Source organism: Leptosomus discolor, chromosome 2 (genome assembly GCF_034619465.1).
Source record: "Leptosomus discolor isolate bLepDis1 chromosome 2, bLepDis1.hap2, whole genome shotgun sequence".
Classification (NCBI taxonomy): domain Eukaryota; kingdom Metazoa; phylum Chordata; class Aves; order Leptosomiformes; family Leptosomidae; genus Leptosomus; species Leptosomus discolor.
Window position 1 is genome coordinate 111752625 of NC_141392.1, and position 17379 is coordinate 111770003.

The 17379-nt window shown below is 41.5% G+C and overlaps 1 protein-coding gene across 2 annotated transcripts; it reads right to left on the reverse strand.

The window, feature by feature from the left end:
* Window positions 1-3734: 3734 nt before the first annotated feature.
* E2F6 (E2F transcription factor 6) lies at window positions 3735-12316 on the reverse strand. Of its 2 annotated transcripts, none has more exons than XM_086461584.1 (7): window positions 12260-12316; window positions 10236-10284; window positions 8491-8707; window positions 8020-8178; window positions 6854-6968; window positions 5173-5320; window positions 3735-4470 (listed from the first exon to the last, which is right to left on the reverse strand). In XM_086461584.1, exons 1-7 carry the CDS (start codon window positions 12314-12316, stop codon window positions 4421-4423), a joined length of 795 nt encoding a protein of 264 aa, XP_086317710.1. In that variant the 3' UTR covers window positions 3735-4420. The 2 variants fall into 2 exon arrangements, with proteins under 2 accessions (XP_086317710.1, XP_086317709.1); XM_086461583.1 differs by having other exon boundaries at window positions 12251-12316.
* Between the last annotated feature and the right edge of the window lie 5063 nt (window positions 12317-17379).

Consider the following 17379-nt stretch of genomic DNA (forward strand, 5'->3'; position numbering starts at 1 on the left):
CTTCGAGTTTGCAGGTATTTGCTTCTTAACTTGCACTTAAAGGTCTGGGCCCATCTCTAATTTACAGTCCCCTTTAAAACTTTATTATCCAAATAAATGCTGAAATGTTTTTGCTGGACTTTGAACTTTTCTTCTGTCAGGTAAAACTTTTCACATTTGAAAATGAACTCTTTTAATGTTGAGGTCACAGTTTGTGCACACAAATGTTATCCTAGATTTACGAGCCAGCAAGCCTCTTAAGAATTTCTGTGCCTTGTAATTAAAATATATATAAAAACAGGTTTTCCCTTTCTGCGCTTGCTGATACTTTATATCTGATCTGACACTTTCCTAATTTACAAGAAAAACTCTTATCGATTTTTGTTTCATTTTTCATGACGTGCTTTGGTTGCATGTTAGAGAAACAACAACTACTGCTGTAACCTGCTTGTGACATGTTTATGGTTATAGATGGGGAAAAAGAAGGGAAAAAAAAAAAAAAAAAAAGAGTTCCTTAGAAATGGCAGCCATACCACCAAAATTGCTTGTCTGTCTGGAGAAGAATATTGCATTCTCTAAAAGCAGATCTGTGTAGGATTTGCATTAGAATCTACAAAAGACTAAAAGCAAAACTGTTCCAGGAACTTGAATAGCTTCTTGCAGATTTTTAGATCCTTGAAGTTTTCATTTGAAGTGCCAAGTTTTCCTTTAGAAGAAGGATGCTGTGAAATATTAGAGGCCTAATGAAAGTCAATAAAAGACGAACAATGTCCTGAGCGTGTATCTTTTGAATTTGCTGTTACAACTTCTAGGATTGTCTCCTGTAGCCCCATTGCTTAATCCAGGAGTGACTGAAAAACACTACCTCACTCAAGCACCACCTTCTGAGAAGCTACCATAAGCCCACGGACGTGCGGCGGGTGCCTGGACAGCACAGCTGCAGGCCCTTAGACATCCCACCACCAGACTGCAGTGGGGTGAAAGGAAGGGAAGGAACCACAATGAGAGACACGGAGAGAACCAGGCTGCTCTTTCTCTCCAAGCATCATTAAGATTTTCTCCTGAACATATACCATGGTTTTTTTACAAACGAGTATCCCAGTCCTTCAGTAGACATCTACGTGAGAAGCCTCGTGTAGATTTATACAAACTCTACACAACCAAGTATAATTTATGTGATTTTAGCTTCAACACACTTTTCAGAAATTATCAGTGGCAGACCAGAAGTGGAACCAAAACCAGCAGATTCCTGCTCTGGCTAAACACTTCAGCAGTTAACTTAAGGCCCAGCACGGTGCCAGAGCCAGCCTGCACACTGACATCGTGGACACACACGGGTTTAAAGCTTGCACTCAACTCCAGCTGCTCAGGACCAGCCGGCAGTCTAGCAAGCAGGCCAACTTCCCCACTGAAAATTACAAGAGCTAAAGTGACTTTTGAAATCAGTGTAATTTAATTATGTTTATAAATGAGGCTCTTCACACACAACAAAAAGATTATTCAAAATGAAGGAATTTGCTGTCTTTTAAGTGCTTTCCAAAAGATAATGATTTAAAGCAATCTTCTCTCTTCTCTACAAATCACATTATGTAAAAACTGTAATTCACATCTGAAAACTCTGACGAGTCATTTCCCATACCGAATAAGGGCTGAACTGGCAGCTTGCGGCGTTTGTTCCAGTTAGAGTCAGCTAAACCAGGCCACTTTGCAATTACAGATCCTGGCTGTTGCTATTGCTGATTAATGCATTTAGATGCTCAGCCATTCTTATTGAAGGAAAGACAAAAACATTATTAGAGCTTTTTAATTTATTATAGGCAGTGTCCTCAAAGAGCCGAGGGAAGCGCTAACACATACAAATATGTTGAAAACGGACAGATACGAACTCAACAAAAACAGTTTAAACTTAACATCCTTTCAGAAAAACATCAAACATTATTATACAAATTCAGAGTATCCTATCACATCTACTTTTTAAGTGAGTTTGTAATTTGTATTTAAGTTCACCATCACTCAGGAACTTTTCCTCGAGTCTAATCTTTTCAGCCAGTTACCGTACTGAGCTTATACAGTACACTGGTTTCAAGTACCGCAAATGGGTAATACTGTAAGTATCCAAGTAGTAACAACAAATTGGTTTAATTTTCAAGTCCATTTGTTCCACTGAAGGTGCACTATTAAAACAGTAAATGTTTTTAAGAAAATGTAGTATACCTGCATATTACAGCTTCTCCCATTTCACTCTGCTAATTGTGTAGCTTGAAGTTAAAAATTGCATTCTACAGCTAGAAAACCTACACAAAGAAGGGAGGAAAAACAATCAGTAGAGATTTGCTCAAAATGAAAAATCCTAATGTTTCAATTAAACAAAGTATGTTCTGCTTTTGAAGACAGACTTCCTTAGCATACGATCGTTATTTTGTAAAGGTGCACTTCCTTTCTCCGCTGTTCAAGACACCGTATCATCACGTAACAGAATCCCACCTTAAGGCACAGCATTCAGGATTAGATGTTGGTGCTGGAAATCGTTACACATCTCCCACCAAACGTTATCCCAAGTTGCTGAACCAGTGTAGGGTTATCAATAGTGCTCTTAGACACAGACCTCTCTCCCCACCAGAAGTGAACAGCAACATAAAAAAATCAAATCGCACGTTTGCCCCCTGCTGCAGGAAAAACCTCTTTCTGTGCAAAAAGATGATTTCTTAATTTTAACCCCTACCCTCAGCTTCACTGGAGGAGCACCTGCCCCTTTTTTACTGTGATCTACGTATGAAATGTGCCTTCACTTTGCTTTTATTTATTATTGTAAGAGCTCAGCCTGCAGTTTTCATTTTATAAAGATGCAGAAAAATAGCATTCAACACTGAAGCCCTGTGCTCTGGAGCTGGAAGTTGGTAGCATGCACCCAAGAAGGCAAGATGACTTTCTGACATGAGCTTGCACCTGCCCATTTCCCAGTCCGCATGGTATAATACTACACATTTTGCAGAACTAGCGCACCTTGCAGAAAAGTAGACTAACTCTCAGTCTGTACTTAGGTATATTCGAGGTCTTCAGTGTCAACCGCCCTACCTTATTTGTACTTGCTAGAACACAGGGCATTTAATTAATTCCACAGCATGTTTAAAATCGCTGTAGGGTTGCTGGTTAAAATGTTCAGGGGTTTATTAGCTTTGTTATTCTCACTTATGAGAAGATGGACAGTTGTTGATACTGTGGGTTTGGGAAAACAAAGATTTAAAGAGTTTGGGCTTAAAAACGAACCAGCCCACCGATCCCTCCCCCCCCCCCCCCGAGAACTGCGACGTACACTTTTCCATACCAAATTGAAACGAGCCCAAGTAGGGCTTTGGTACAGTGACTGTTAATTCACTTAGAAAACCCAGTATGAAAATTTTCATTTTCCAGATACTAAAGATGGATGAATACAGATGTAGTTCTAAAGTATTTTATGTAATTTGTATTTATTTCTGTATTATGCAAGCTAAAACCGCAAAGAGATCATGGTACTAGGCTAAAGCTATGCTGTATGTGAACTAGAAACTGGAAGGGACCGGTTTGAGTAGTTATTGATGGTCATGTTTCTTCTGAAAATTCCTACGGTATTGTAGCATCACAAGAATCAGAACTACCTGCCAGCACCACATATAATAGATTTAAAATTTTCGCATCAGTTTTAACGTTTGTAGTTACCCCGTGAATTCCGACAAAGACAACATGTTTCATTACACTGACCAATTAGACTATTTATTATTTTTATAAGCTTATTTTATTTCTTTGCTGTACAAAGGCAGAAATGCAAACCATCTCAATAAATCTACATCAGTAACTACCTAGACATGATACAGATATATACAAAAAGCCCAGTTATTTAACTTCAGTGTTGATACCATAGTTCATGCAGAGCTGGATGCAAACAATGCAAACAGCATCTACACAGTGTAAGGCATAACTCTCATGATATTTACATCTTCCCTCTAGTGAAGGCTTCTGATACACCAGTTCTTTGTTACACTCATGTGACAATTCTGCTTAGTAGTAGTGCAGCCTCAGAACTGAAAAGTGCTTTTATTATATACATTCTCATAAGGATTGCAGATCATTCCAGAAATAGTTTTCAAATCTTCATTTTTAGAAGTAATTGTCTGTGTTTTCCATCATTTAAAATTATTTCATAAGCTAAAAATACCATTTTCCCAAAGCTCTGTAGATCACATGCAATTATGAAAACAAAGCTCCTAAAAGCAACTCTAGGAACTGCCATCTTTCGACGTGGGAAGATAAGCAATCCTGTTCCTGTGACAGCACTCAACCAACCCACTGCTGTTTTAAATTTAAAACACTTTGGAACATTTCTGGTTAGTAAGTTTGCAGATCCAAGCGGCTTTGGAAAAGCTCTATATCACAGATATTTACATTCTGTATTAGATTTTTGTAATTAATCTGCCATCTCAGGTGGTTTGTTTTTTTCTTCCCCCGGAGATCTCACTTTGAAAGGAAAGTAAAAAAAAAAAGGGAACACAATTACTGTCTTTGTAGGAAATAAAATTCTCAGTCATTTCACAAGAAAATGAAGTAAAAAAAAAATGCCCAGATTAAAAAGTTAACTCTTCCCCTCAACTATAAAGCAGCACTGCTAAAAAATAATTTATCTCTTGTGTTCTGAGCTACTGCAATTCCCACCACATTTCTTTTTAAACCACAACTCCTGCAGCACTGGGGCTCCTGAGCGACTGTATTGCAGCCGATCTTGTTTTAGGAGACCAAAATAATGCATCCCCTCCTCCGTCTGCCCTCCCGCAGACAGGGCAGTACTGAGCAGAGCAGCATGGTCTCATGTCGGAAACGGCACCGTCACCCTCACGACAACCCTTTCCGCCGAGCAGCGACACACTGCTCTGGCAGCGGAGCGCGGCTCCAGCAGGAAAGCAGTCACGAGCAGAAGGGAAGGGTCAGGGAAGCAGAGCGCCTCGCGACGTGCGCAGGTGCCGGACTCTGACCTCCTGCTGTCACGAGGTAAGGCAGCAGCACAGACCCCTCTCTCAGGCGTTGCCTATACTCCCACACATCTGGGCCCACAAACTATGCCCATAAAGTTACACTTGTACAGTTTTGCACTTTATCAGACTGGCATGACTGTCTTTATCCCCATGTAATACTTCGGTTAAATCTGTAAACGGAAGATGCTACCTTCATCAGGAGGAACTGAAGGCTCAGTTTCAGAAGGGACAGTATCCATCTCTTCAAAAGTTTTGGCACCTGACTTCTCCTGTTCCACCTCACACAGATACACATCAATGGGTCCTTTTGTGCTCTTCACATGTACTTCTATGCAATCCTATAAAACAGCAACTTGCATATAAACCGAAGAGCAGAACTTACACATCAGTTTATCTAGTTTTGCACATATTTTAAAGCCAATAGATTAAGAACAGAACAAATACAGGAATGACATACCTATTTAAAACTGTGTTACCAGTTCTACATAAACTATGACTGTTATATAGATTGATAGGCCAATTAAGCACCATTAAGCTAATGAGGTTTTATTTTTGATGAACATGCACTTAACAAATCTTTAGATTTGTTAGTCTTTAGACTGACCTTTAGATATATGACCAAGTTTTACTGTTCATTCAGGAAGAGTAACAAAATACAAAACTTGACAAGTCAACACCATGGATCAGGAAATGGATCAGAGCACAAAGCAGCATTAATGATACGGCAAAGCAACCAAACCTTTTTTTTACTTTTCCTGCTTTCCTCCAGCAGACATCACATTGCAAGACACAGAGCAAATAAAATTTAATGGACAATGGAAAGAAGATTCTGTTCTCCCTAAAATACAGCTTTTAAAATCCTGCCTTCTTGTGCTTCAGGAAGCCTCTGAAATCTTATCTTCTTTATCTCCACAGGGTGAGCCAGCTCCTTTTACCAGTGAAACCACTGGAGACCTATGCAGTGGATCTAAATCTTCTGGTTCTACGGATTCATAACTCTTTTTCCTACGGTATCACCTCCCTTTCTGTGTACACAGCAAGGCAAATTTGATGACTACATAATTAAGAACATTATAAAAAGATACACATGCAAAAGCAAAACAGAACTAAAGCCCCATTTGTTATCTTAAGCTTACTTCCAGTATTCCCCCTCTTTCACAGCACTACTATAAACAGTGGGTTCCCAGTACATAGGCCCTGACACAGGTACAGTGTGACTGGGTGCAGAGGGCAAAGCTATGGCTCCTCTGTACGACCTGAATGGAGGATGGGCATTGTGCCATGAGGTGCAGACAGGGCACAGCTCCCCATCTCCAGGAAAAATCCATCTTGACATGATGTACTAGAGTGCCAAAATGTTTTCCTTTGTGAACCACACCGTGCATTTCATACTTTAATATCACAGGAACAACAGCTGTCTCCTTGTTAAGCAGTAAGACAGCATTATACACTATTAAGCTCGTTATCAAATCATGCTTATTGATTGCTTTGGTTAGATTTACAATTTTTGTAGATTTTAGTATAAGAACATTAACAGCTCTTTGGAAGTTCCATTATCCTAGTAAATTATCAAACAAACTGATAGTGCAAAGAAGTAACATTTATTACAGCTGTTCCACTCCCTCTAGCAAAACCAAGTAACAAAAGCTCAGACATGTTTATTGTTTAATAATTTAGGTAAACAGAAAAATACTGAAAATAAGTTTTTTAGACTATTATCCCTGCAGCATTGTTTAGCGGAACACAAGAACAATGAAGTACCAATATTTGCTATACATGACTAAGAAACTGGAAGTCAGTTACTGACTACCGCTGCAAAAATAAAATTTGAGAACTTTTGTTCCCTTAAGAGAGCAATGTATAGAACTTACTTCTTTAGGAATTGGTATTTCCAATTTGGTTTCCTCTGGAGCTTTGATTGCAATCACTATCTGTCCTTGAAATGCCTGAATGCTACGGATATCTTGATATGTCACGTAAGCTAGTGTATACATTGGTCAAGGATTCTGTAAAGTAATTTGCTACTGGCCAGAAGCAAAGACTATGATGCTAAGACATTTTGAAGCAGAAGACCAACTTAAGAAAAGTGGTAAATAGTTCAGCTGAGGTTACTTTAATACCAGCTTTGTAAAATTAAGCAAAGCTAACAAGCAGAACCCCCTTTTTTTTAATTATTATCGCTAGGAAGGAAAAAGCTTTTTAAAAATCAGAGATAGTCAATATTAAAAAACAAACACATTTGATAAACAGTTTTCACAGATGCTGTCATAAGTCTACAAAGCAGAGGGAACACTGTCCTTGAGAAACTACTTCCTTGTTTTGTAATAATTATGCATGCAAGTAATTTCCTGGAAAACTATAGAATTATTTTCTTAACCAGAACAGGTAAGGTGTAATGGAAAGTTTTCCTGATATCGTACAGAAAATGGGCACATTTCATTTGAGCACAGACTTTTAACATTCTTGCAGACAAGGGAGCTAAGTAATATCCTACTGTAACTCAAAGCCAAAATCCAGTGTTTATGTCATGTTATAAGCCCTTTTCTATTATCAAAACCATCTGAAAGATGGGACTGCATTGGAGCCTCCCTCAAGAGACAAAGCACTGTCAGGACACAACCAACATCCCATTACAGCTTCTTGGCAACAGGCCACTGGGACTCTGCTTTGGGTCCTCTTTCTCATCTCACTAAGCAACTCAAATCTCACTGACAGGTCAAGACCTGCCCCCGAGACAAGTCTATAGTGGAGAGAACAAGGTGATGGTCAGAGTACTAAGGCTATTATTGCCCCACTTACATTCTTCTGCAGTGCAAAGGTCACACAAGCAGCACTCCCCTGCGCGCACATGACAGTGCAAAGCAGGACACGTGACTAGTACACACCAATATAAAAGAACCAAAAAGTTTCCCATTATAAAAAAAGCATTATGAAGTATTGCTGCACACCTGTGGTGTCAGCTTACACTTATTACTAGATACCCAAGTACTTGCAACCAAAACCACATGTTAAAGTAATGCAAGAGTTAAAAGGATATTTTGCATTTTCTTTGTCATCCGTTAGTTCAAATAACTGATGAGCACAATCCTTGATTAATTCATCCAGAGCTTCTTCCATGGCTGACAAGTCAGAGAGTTCATCTTTAAGGTTTTGATGCTCTGGTGCTTTTCCAACAACTTGGTCAAGATCAGAACCTCTAGAAGGACATAAAAGTTGTCTGGTACGTTTATATAAATAAGAGCCTGTTCACTGAACATGAAGCATACTAATAGAAAACAACCAGGAACTCTGGCATCCTTTACTGAAATGCACTTCACCGCGCTTTTGCACTTGATACTTGTTAATACACTACGTAAATCAGACAGCCTAAGGATACAGAAGAGCTTAAAATATTCTTATCTATTAAAGTTAATTCAATATGCTCAAAAATACTCTCAAAGTTATAAACATTACTTGACATTGTTGGGTGTTATTGTTTCAGAAATTAGGAGTTTCAAAGCCAACTCACACCCACTGGATAAGATTCTTAGATCTTTTCTGAATTAAGTGGATTCCATCCAACACATTGGTGATGTCATAAACTCTTCGTTTTCGTACTCCAAGCGTTGTTGCTACTTCATTTAAATCAAGGACACCATCTGGAGCTGTTTTGACAAGATCCATGAATCTTCGGGTCAAATAAACCAAGGATGCATCAAATCGAGGCTTTTTGACTTTCAGACTTCCTGTAAAGTTTTGATAGAATATTTAGGGTAAACTACTACACAAGTTCCTTAAAAAAATCAATAGTGATGAAGTAACAATGAAGAAAGAAGTCTGAAAGCACTGCAATTATTAACACTGACACTGCAACAGCATCACGTAAAGTCTGTTAACTATATCTACCTTCATTTGTTTGCCATGACTGCACCTAATAGCAAGCACACGTCTTCATGCTTTCCATGTTTGTGACTTCAGACTGCTGGCACGGATACTAATAGTTGTGTTACTGTGTGTTCTGCAGGACATGAGCTCAGGCTACTGAATGAAAACCAATGAAACCTTCCGTTAACTATAGTTAGTGTCAGGGCACTGCCAGAGAACTGCAGCTCTATCATCTGCTCCAGAACACTTAAAAATTTTTTTCCACATCCTTTTGGGCCAGATTAACCAGTAGATCTCCCCAAGAGCATTCAGGCATTGCTCAGGAGTTAGCCTTGCTTCAGGGTCTGTTTCAGCTTGGATGTGACCAATCTGTTCTGGAGTATGAGACCTTAAATATATGGACAAATTCTGATTGTACTATTTGGCCTCAGGGCAAAAAGAATTGGGCATGCCATTGTTTCATTTACTAATGCAACAAAGATCTACAGATCTAAAGATCTATAAACAGGACACCACAGGTTTAAGAGATCCCTGTGCTATGTGTATCCATTACCAGCATAACTGCAGAAGCAGCAGCAAAGTTACTGGTGAACAGCTTGTTTAACTTTACATCGTTATTTATATGTGCATAAAGCAAAAAAAAAAAAGCATGTATTTCTGAGGCACAAGAGAGGCAGAACACACGCACTCATCTGATACTACAGTCAATGAAAGACTGTCAAACCCTGCTGTCACTTGTCTTTTCTCCTGCAAAGCAAACCAAGTATTTCACATGCAATCAAACTGTGTCACTGAGCAATACTGCAGTCGAATGCTTGAAGAGAACATGTGCGCGTGTGTAAGGAAACTTCCCTAGAAAACACTCTACTTCGAACTTCAGTATTTTTCCCAGGATAAATGAGACATGCACTTTTACTTGTAGCATGTCACACCCGTTCCACGGGTACAAGATTGTGCACTCTCTACCACGAAGTGACAGGTTCAACAACTCTGTTTTGGACTGTGTTACTGTGAGATGTGTGAGACTACTCAATTGGTGAGAAAAAACAAAAAAACAATGCAAATTCACTCAATCTGGTATTTACATTTGTTAATACCAGTTGAAAAACAACATTTGCCAGTACGATGTTCCAGTTTTCTCTAACTCACTTTTCCCATACATTATTTTCTTTATAGCATGGGAAGGTACACTTGCAGCAGACTTAAAGAGGAAAAAATATGAAGAATGTGTTGCTTCATACCTGTTATTTCATTTAGTGTGCATTCCTCCTGTTCTGCCTATATTAGATACACAACAATTTCTCATTTGTTTACAGCATGTGCGCAGCATTGTAAAAAGGCATGAAATACTTCGAGAATAATCTTCACACATGGAACACAGAAACTTACTTCTAACAAACTGTACATCATCATCCACATTCAGGTTGATCATTGGTGGCTGGGGAAAAAATAAAAAACAAAAAATAACAACATAAAATTCTATCTACACAGGAAGCTTCTCCAGAAGAAATCCCCGAATCAACTCCAGATGCTACAGCCAGAGTGCTGACAACTCACTAGCTATTACTGTGAAGGCGTGTCACTGGCGAGAAGGGATACATGCTCATTAATCCTAAAGTATGAACCTCTCTGAGCCTGACAATCCAGCCAGGGCATTTTTATTTTTTTTTTTTCTTTCTTTATTCATCTAATCATTTACAATCTGTAACATCCCAACTCAAAGAGGACGATGCTGCAGGAGACTGTTTCAACAGTTCTGCTAAAGCTATCGTAGATAACATCCATGGCTTTGGATCTACAGATCTAGTCATTTCATCACCTAAGGTAATCAATCAGGTTGCAAGTACAGTCACATTGGCTATTCCCAATTGCCTTCTCCTTCACAGGCCTAGAAAGAACTTTAAAGAGAACTTGCTTCATGATTTTCCAAGGGACTGAAGTGAGGCTGACTAAGCTGTAGCTGACCTCCGCAACCTCTCAAAGATCTTGAGAGCAACCTCACAATGACAGCTCTCTCAGCATGCACCCCAAGTGGGTCCTATGGACTTCTTTGGGTTGAGATTTCTCAAGAGATTCCTAACTTGACACTTTTCCACTGCTGGGTGTTCCTCTCGTTGAATCCTGTCGCTTAGGCACAAAGACTAGGGGACATCAGCTCTGAGGATCTGTGCAAGAAAGCCAAGTATTTCAGCCTTATCTGTGTCCGCTCTTCCAAAATCACCTGCTCCATTTAGCAGCAGGTTCACATTCCCCGCTGCCCACATCAATGCTAATGTAGCAGTAAAAAGTTCTTCTTGTCACCCGTGACATTCCTTGCTAGTTTCAACACTAGAACTTTGGCTTTTCTAGCATCATACCTACATGTCCAGACAACGTATTTTATCCTCCTTTATAGCCTCTCCTTGTTTCCACCTCCTGCCCATGTTCTTTTTTGCTCTCCCTGGCGTGCAGGTATAGCTGTGCCCATCCCTCAACACGTTCACTGGTTGTCATGAGTATCAGGATGGAATGTCCCTGTCCTTACAGACCTTCACCTCTTTGGCTCCCCCAGCTTTCAAAGTTGCCTCCCCTAAAATCTCAACTATCTGTTGCCTGAATAAGCTGGAGTCCAGGTTCAGTACTGTTCTACTGGCCTTCCTCACTACACTCAGGGTCTTCAGCTCCACTGTTGCATGGCTGTTACAGCCAAGGCTGCTAATGATCACCACACCCTTGACTTCCCTGTTTATGAGAAGCAGATTCAGGAAAGCATCACTCTGGTGGACTTGTCTAAACATCTACGTAAAGAAGCTGTGCCCAACACCCTTTGATTCTTACAAATATCATCTCTAATAACAACAGCTTTCCAATTACCACTGTAAAAACTCATGTAAACTTTTTCACAGCTTTAAGATAATACCACCGAGTAACATTTAGGCCAACAGTCGAGGTTAATAAAAACAAGCATTTTTAGGAAGTTTCACAAAAATAAAAGTAGGCCTGTTTTTTGTTAGCTACCTCATAACATTACTAAAAGTAGTGGTGGAAGCCGCATACAAGATTAGCTGAACATCACAGATGTTCAAAAAAGAACAAAATACACAATTGTAGTCTGTTGTTTTTTTTTTTTTCAAACATAGCTACAACCAATTTAACTCGATTAAGAGGCTACAGGTAACACAGCTAAGAAAACCATTCCTTTGCACTACAACATCATTGGTTTCCTTTCCCGGGCAGCATCACATCGCCCCTTTCGCGGACCGCTCTGGCTAGGCCTGCCACATCTTTCCAAGTCGGCGATCTCCTGCCTGACGGGCGAGAGGAAGGATCTCCTTAAAACCTCCCGCGGTGGGAGCAAAGCTCTGCAGCCGCCCCGCCCTTCCCCCGTCCGCGGGCAGCGCCTCCCTTCCACGCCCGCCGTATACCTCACTCACACGCAGCGTGTCCGGCCGCAGCGGCCTCAGACGCTCCCACTTGCCAGGGCTGGCCATGTTCGCCCGGCCCCTGCCCCGGCCCCTCCTCCGCCCGCCCGGCCGGCCGGCCGCGGCCTAGCGGGAGGCCTCCCGCCCTGAGGCGAGGCGGCGGAAGGAGGGCGCTCAGAGGCCTTCACGACGAGCCTGCGAGTCCATGTCGGAAGAAGGCGCCGCCATCGCCATCCCCACCCCACCCCACCCCCGGGAGGAGGGGGCGGCAGCGGCCTTCCCGCCCTCCCCGCAGCCCGCGATGGCCGCCGCTCCCCTCCGCCCCCCCCCCAGACCCCCCTCCAGCGGACGCTTGGGCGGGAGAGCGGAACCCCCGCCCCTCCCCGGCCCGTGCGCACGCGCCCGCCCGCCCCCCGCCTTCCCGCCAGAGCCGCGGCGCGGGCGAAGGTGACGACGACGGACCTTCCCCCCTCCCCCCCCCCGGGCGGCGAGGCCGCCGCTTCCCTTACCCACCGGCCCCTGCGGCGCGCTCGCGCCGCCGCCCCGCCCACCGCGGCTTTCCCGCCCACCGCGGCTTTCCCGCCCACCGCAGATTTCCCGCCCTGCCGCCCCTGCCAGCGCCCCCTCAGCGCGGCCGGCTGGTGTCCCGTCCTACGAGCGCCGGGAGGAGGGGGACTCCGCCGGGAATGGCCCGGGTTGGCGTTTCCTCCGCTCGCATCACCTTCCCGGAGTGGCGGAGAACAGGATTTGCTCGCCCCCTTCCTCCTCGTCTCGCCCGCGGGGTGCAGCCGGCAAGGGGATATCCTTGAAGCACTGCAGCGGGTTCAAACGAGGGAATTCTCACCGCCTTGGTTACTGCAAGGAGGGAGTTTTTTCTTCCTTCCGTGTATGAGCCAGGAGAGAGCGCCCCACCCAAGCACCGTCGTGCAAATAGGTGCGAGAATAATGAGTATTGGTTTCTTGCCAAATAATCTGCTGCTGTCATGACTTGCTAGTATAAGAGGGCCAAAGCCATGTACGTCACTAGGGAGACAAAGATCGCATGCCCATGTCAAGAACTGCAGGAAGGACTAGGTATCATAGAGTCGCAGAACGGTTTGGGTTGGAAGGGACCTCAAAGATCGTCTAGTTCCAACCTCATGGCCATGGGTAGGGACACCTTCCACTAGACCGGGTTGCTCCAGGCTTCATCGAACCTGGCCTTGAACACTGCCAGGGAGGGGGCAGCCACAGCTTCCTTAGGCAACCTGTTCCAGTGTCTCACCACCCTCAGGGTGAAGAACTTCTTCCTTGTATCTAGTCTAAACCTGCCCTCTCCCAGCTTCCAACCATTACCCCTTGTCCTGTCACTGCAGGCCCTTGTAAAAAGTCCCTTCCCACCTTTCCTGTAGGCCCCCTTCAGGCACTGGAAGGCTGCTATAAGGTCTCCCTGGAGCCTCCTCTTTTCCAGGCTGAACAAACCCAACTCTCTCAGCCTGTCCTCGTAGGAAAGGTGTTCTAACCCTCTGACCATCTTGGTAGCCCTCCTCTGGACTCGCTTCAACAGCTCCATGTCTTTCTCATGTTGGGGGCTCCAGAGCTGGATGCAGTATGTTCCTCTAGGGCCAGAGGAGAGCAAATGAATGTGGCTTGTCTGACCTAAGCCTGTCCAGTTACCTCCCAGCAAGAGGTCCCGGATCCCTTCCCAGATCTTAGCTCCATTGCTTCTGCCCTTTCTTTCACACTTCTGATAACCTTTTACAAGTCCTGACTGTTGCCTTGTCCATTTGTCAGCATCATCAGTAACCTCAAAACATCCAATTTGGTAGGTTACTTCTGTTTGTCAGACAAAACCATTTTTTTATAACACAACTCCTTGTTAGATAGCCAATCTGTTGATTGATTGCTCTTTATGGCAATTAATGTCCTTTACCATATGTTACAACAGATAAGTCTGTCATGGAGTTATTTTGCTTAAAGAATTTGTGAACTTCTTTGCTTCACCCACCTATGCCTTTGGTGAAATCTGCAGTCACTTCCCTTCCCTGTCCTCAGGGCATGTGCTCTGGAGAAATATGAGTTTCATTGAACATTGTGCAAAACTGCCAGTCTGGTATGAGGAATTCAAAGCCATGAAGAACTTCATTCATATTCTAATATGCCAGCCTGGACAGGTCAAATAATATCTTGAATAAAAAACTGCATTTATTTTGAATTAGTAGCTGTTTCATATCCCTTCAGGTTAGACCTTCCTTTTGAGTAGCTTATGTCACCACTGATACATATCAGATGACTGGATAGAGGATGGAGTTTTCTTCATAGTAACCAATTTCTAATCAATTACTTACATGGTAATAATTGTCCCTGTAGAGGTGTGTAGAACTAAGGTGGCTTCTTCTCATGTTCTAACCGATTTCTAAGAAAAAAAGGGAAAAATGTGTTACAGCTCCTCAAAGACATGATGTCTGTGTTTCAGGAGACATAAAGCTTTGAGTTGTGCAGTTAAAGACGTCATGCAAATGTTGCTTGTCAGTATTCTAAGGAGAGCTTAAACTGCTGCAGATTCAAAATGTTTTCCTGTCATGGAAGCAATATATCACTGAAACGTAAAAACGGTAGGTTTTGTACGGGCAATGTGATCCTTGCTAACTACTCTGTGGCAATAAATGTAATCCTGTAAGGAATGAATATTTCCCCCCCTTTGTTATACTCTTAACTGGAAGACATATCTTGCCATTGTAATCACAGATTGTATAATCCCACTGTGATAAAGCAGGTTTTTTTCCAGCTGGAACAGCAAAATGGTTTGGAATAGATGTCTTGGGCCACTTTAGTTTGGAGTAATGTAAGGAATGTGCCATGCAGCATAAAAATCATTGAATAGGATTTTGATGATTGTTGGGTAATCAGATATTAGGAGGGAGGCTAACGACTCATAATTTGAGGATTAGGATACATGAACTTCTGTATTAACCCATGTGGAAAACATTGCATCAACATTTAACTATGCTGTTGATCTAGCCAGTCATAAGATCAAATTCTGTTGTTTCTGTGCTTCTCTGTCCTTGGCTGCTGATGTATCTAACTGAGCGAAGAAAAGCCCCACATGGATTCAGATTCAGGAAGATTTTTCTGTATTTACATGAAAATCATAAAGCCTAATTATTCTTTCAAATGAAAATTAGATTTTGAAGTAACTGACTGGACTGTCAGGAGTTTTGTCTGTGGCATTCTGTTGATCAAAGAGTTTGATTCCACTGTGTTATTATTTACATTTTATAAAGCTGATAATTAAATTTATCCCACATCCTTTATTACTCTTGTAGGTGCAAATGTAAATTATACCCCATTTACTGTTATCTTATTACATATGAAAAAGGCTGTGCATTCTTTTTAATATCTCCAGACATTAATTGTACGAGACATGATTCTTAAAACGGAAGATTTACTTATTTATCTGAAATTATTTTCTTCAGTTGCATTGATTCCTAATCTGCCACCAGGGGGCAATAATTCCATTTCCTAAATCTGAACTTTTAACATTAATACATACTAGAACAGTGGTTTCGTTAAAATTTTTGAGGGACTATATGTGAAAGTCAAAACATAATTTTCTTAAAAATGCTTCACTTGTGTAATTTAATATTTTACTCTGCACTGCTTAGGCATGTAGGGTTTTTATTTTGAGCAGCTGAAATTAAGACTGTTTTGTAAATTTTTTTTCTGGTGAACCTCATGGAGCCCTGTACTGGTGCAAGGTTTGAATTTCAAGCAAAATAGGATTTTTTTGTGAGTTTTTTATATTGCCATTATCATATTTAAAAGTTTGGTTTGAATGCCATTACTTTCCTTTTTTTTTTTTTGTTTTTTGTTGCACTAATGTCATATTAATATTTATTAGGCTATACATGTAATCTTGAATTTGGGAATTATATCACCTGACAGGTACCTTTATATCCTTATATAATATGTATTTACTTTATTTATGTACTTAGTGGTTCCAGCATACTGCAGCTAAAGTCAAGGGGCCTTCTGTAAAAATCTGTACAATCGTGTATCAAATGCAATCTTCCCTTTAATGATAATAATCTTGTAACTGGATCTTCCATTAGGTGCATATGTACTGTTGAAAAAATGAGCCAGAGGAAACATCTTCCTGCAAAGGTACAAAACCGTGAAAGACAGAACAAGCTGTAAGTATCTGTTTAAACTACGTAGAATCATAGAATCATCCATATTTTTGTGTGTTAATACGTCTGTCTGTGTAAACTTCCTAGCTCCCTAAGGTCCTACTAAGTTCCTCACCACTGTGTAACAAATAGGCGTAAAGGTGTGGAACATTATTATGCAATTTTTTATGCTGTAAAAGGTAATGATTTAAATTTGTTTCTGGTGATAGTACAGTCTTTCTTGATGTGCTCAGCTTAATCTGACTGAAAAAAATTGTTCCTGTATACATGGTGAATAGTCATCCATTAATTTAAGAAGGCAAATCTCTTATTTCTTTACTTTGTTGTATGAGTATGAGGAAGATCAAGTCAGTTAATCAGCCCTGAACAGCACGGCATTCTCTTTTGTGACGTCCTGAATGGCACACCTGAAATAAAATTAGAAGTCATGGATGTGGCATCATATTGGAGACATAGGTTTTGGTACATGACAGAAACTGAAGCTCCTACTTTTTGTACCTGTAATCCAGAAAAGAAATTATAAACTTTGCTTCCTAAGAGTAGGTGGTGCCAAAGTTTGTTGTTTATATTCTGTCCATGAAAATGAACAGTAGGAACATCCAGTTTCAGGAGGAGTTTAAGAAACAGAAGTCTGAAATAGTGCCCTCTCTGGAGTATCCATTTGTAATAAAGAGTTTGGAGAATTCCTGTCCTGCCAATAGCCTGCATCTGAGCTGCCCACTGATGGACCAAACTCCCATGTGTTCACTGAATTCGTTTTTGAACCCTTTGATAGTTTTGGCTGCTGTTGCATTCTGCAGCAGCGAGTTCTACAGTTTAATTTAAAGTTGTTTGAAAAACCAGATTATTTTTGTTTCAGGTCGTGGAATCATGGAATGTTGGGGGTTGGAAGGGACCTTGAAAGATCATCTAGTCCGATCCCCCTGCCAGAGTAGGACCACCTATGGTAGGTCACACAGGCTC

What these genes read in the sequence shown, in the direction of transcription:
- E2F6 (XM_086461583.1), bottom strand. Translation starts at nt 12,316, where the DNA reads ATGGCCAGCCCTGGCAAGTGGGAGCGTCTGAGGCCGCTGCGGCCGGAC. An exon ending in AAATACCAATTCCTAAAGAA is followed by an intron (nt 5,321 to 6,853) that starts GTAAGTTCTATA and finishes GCTGTTTTATAG; the next exon opens with GATTGCATAGAAGTACATGT. An exon ending in TTCAGTTCCTCCTGATGAAG is followed by an intron (nt 4,471 to 5,172) that starts GTAGCATCTTCC and finishes TTCCTTTCAAAG; the next exon opens with TGAGATCTCCGGGGGAAGAA.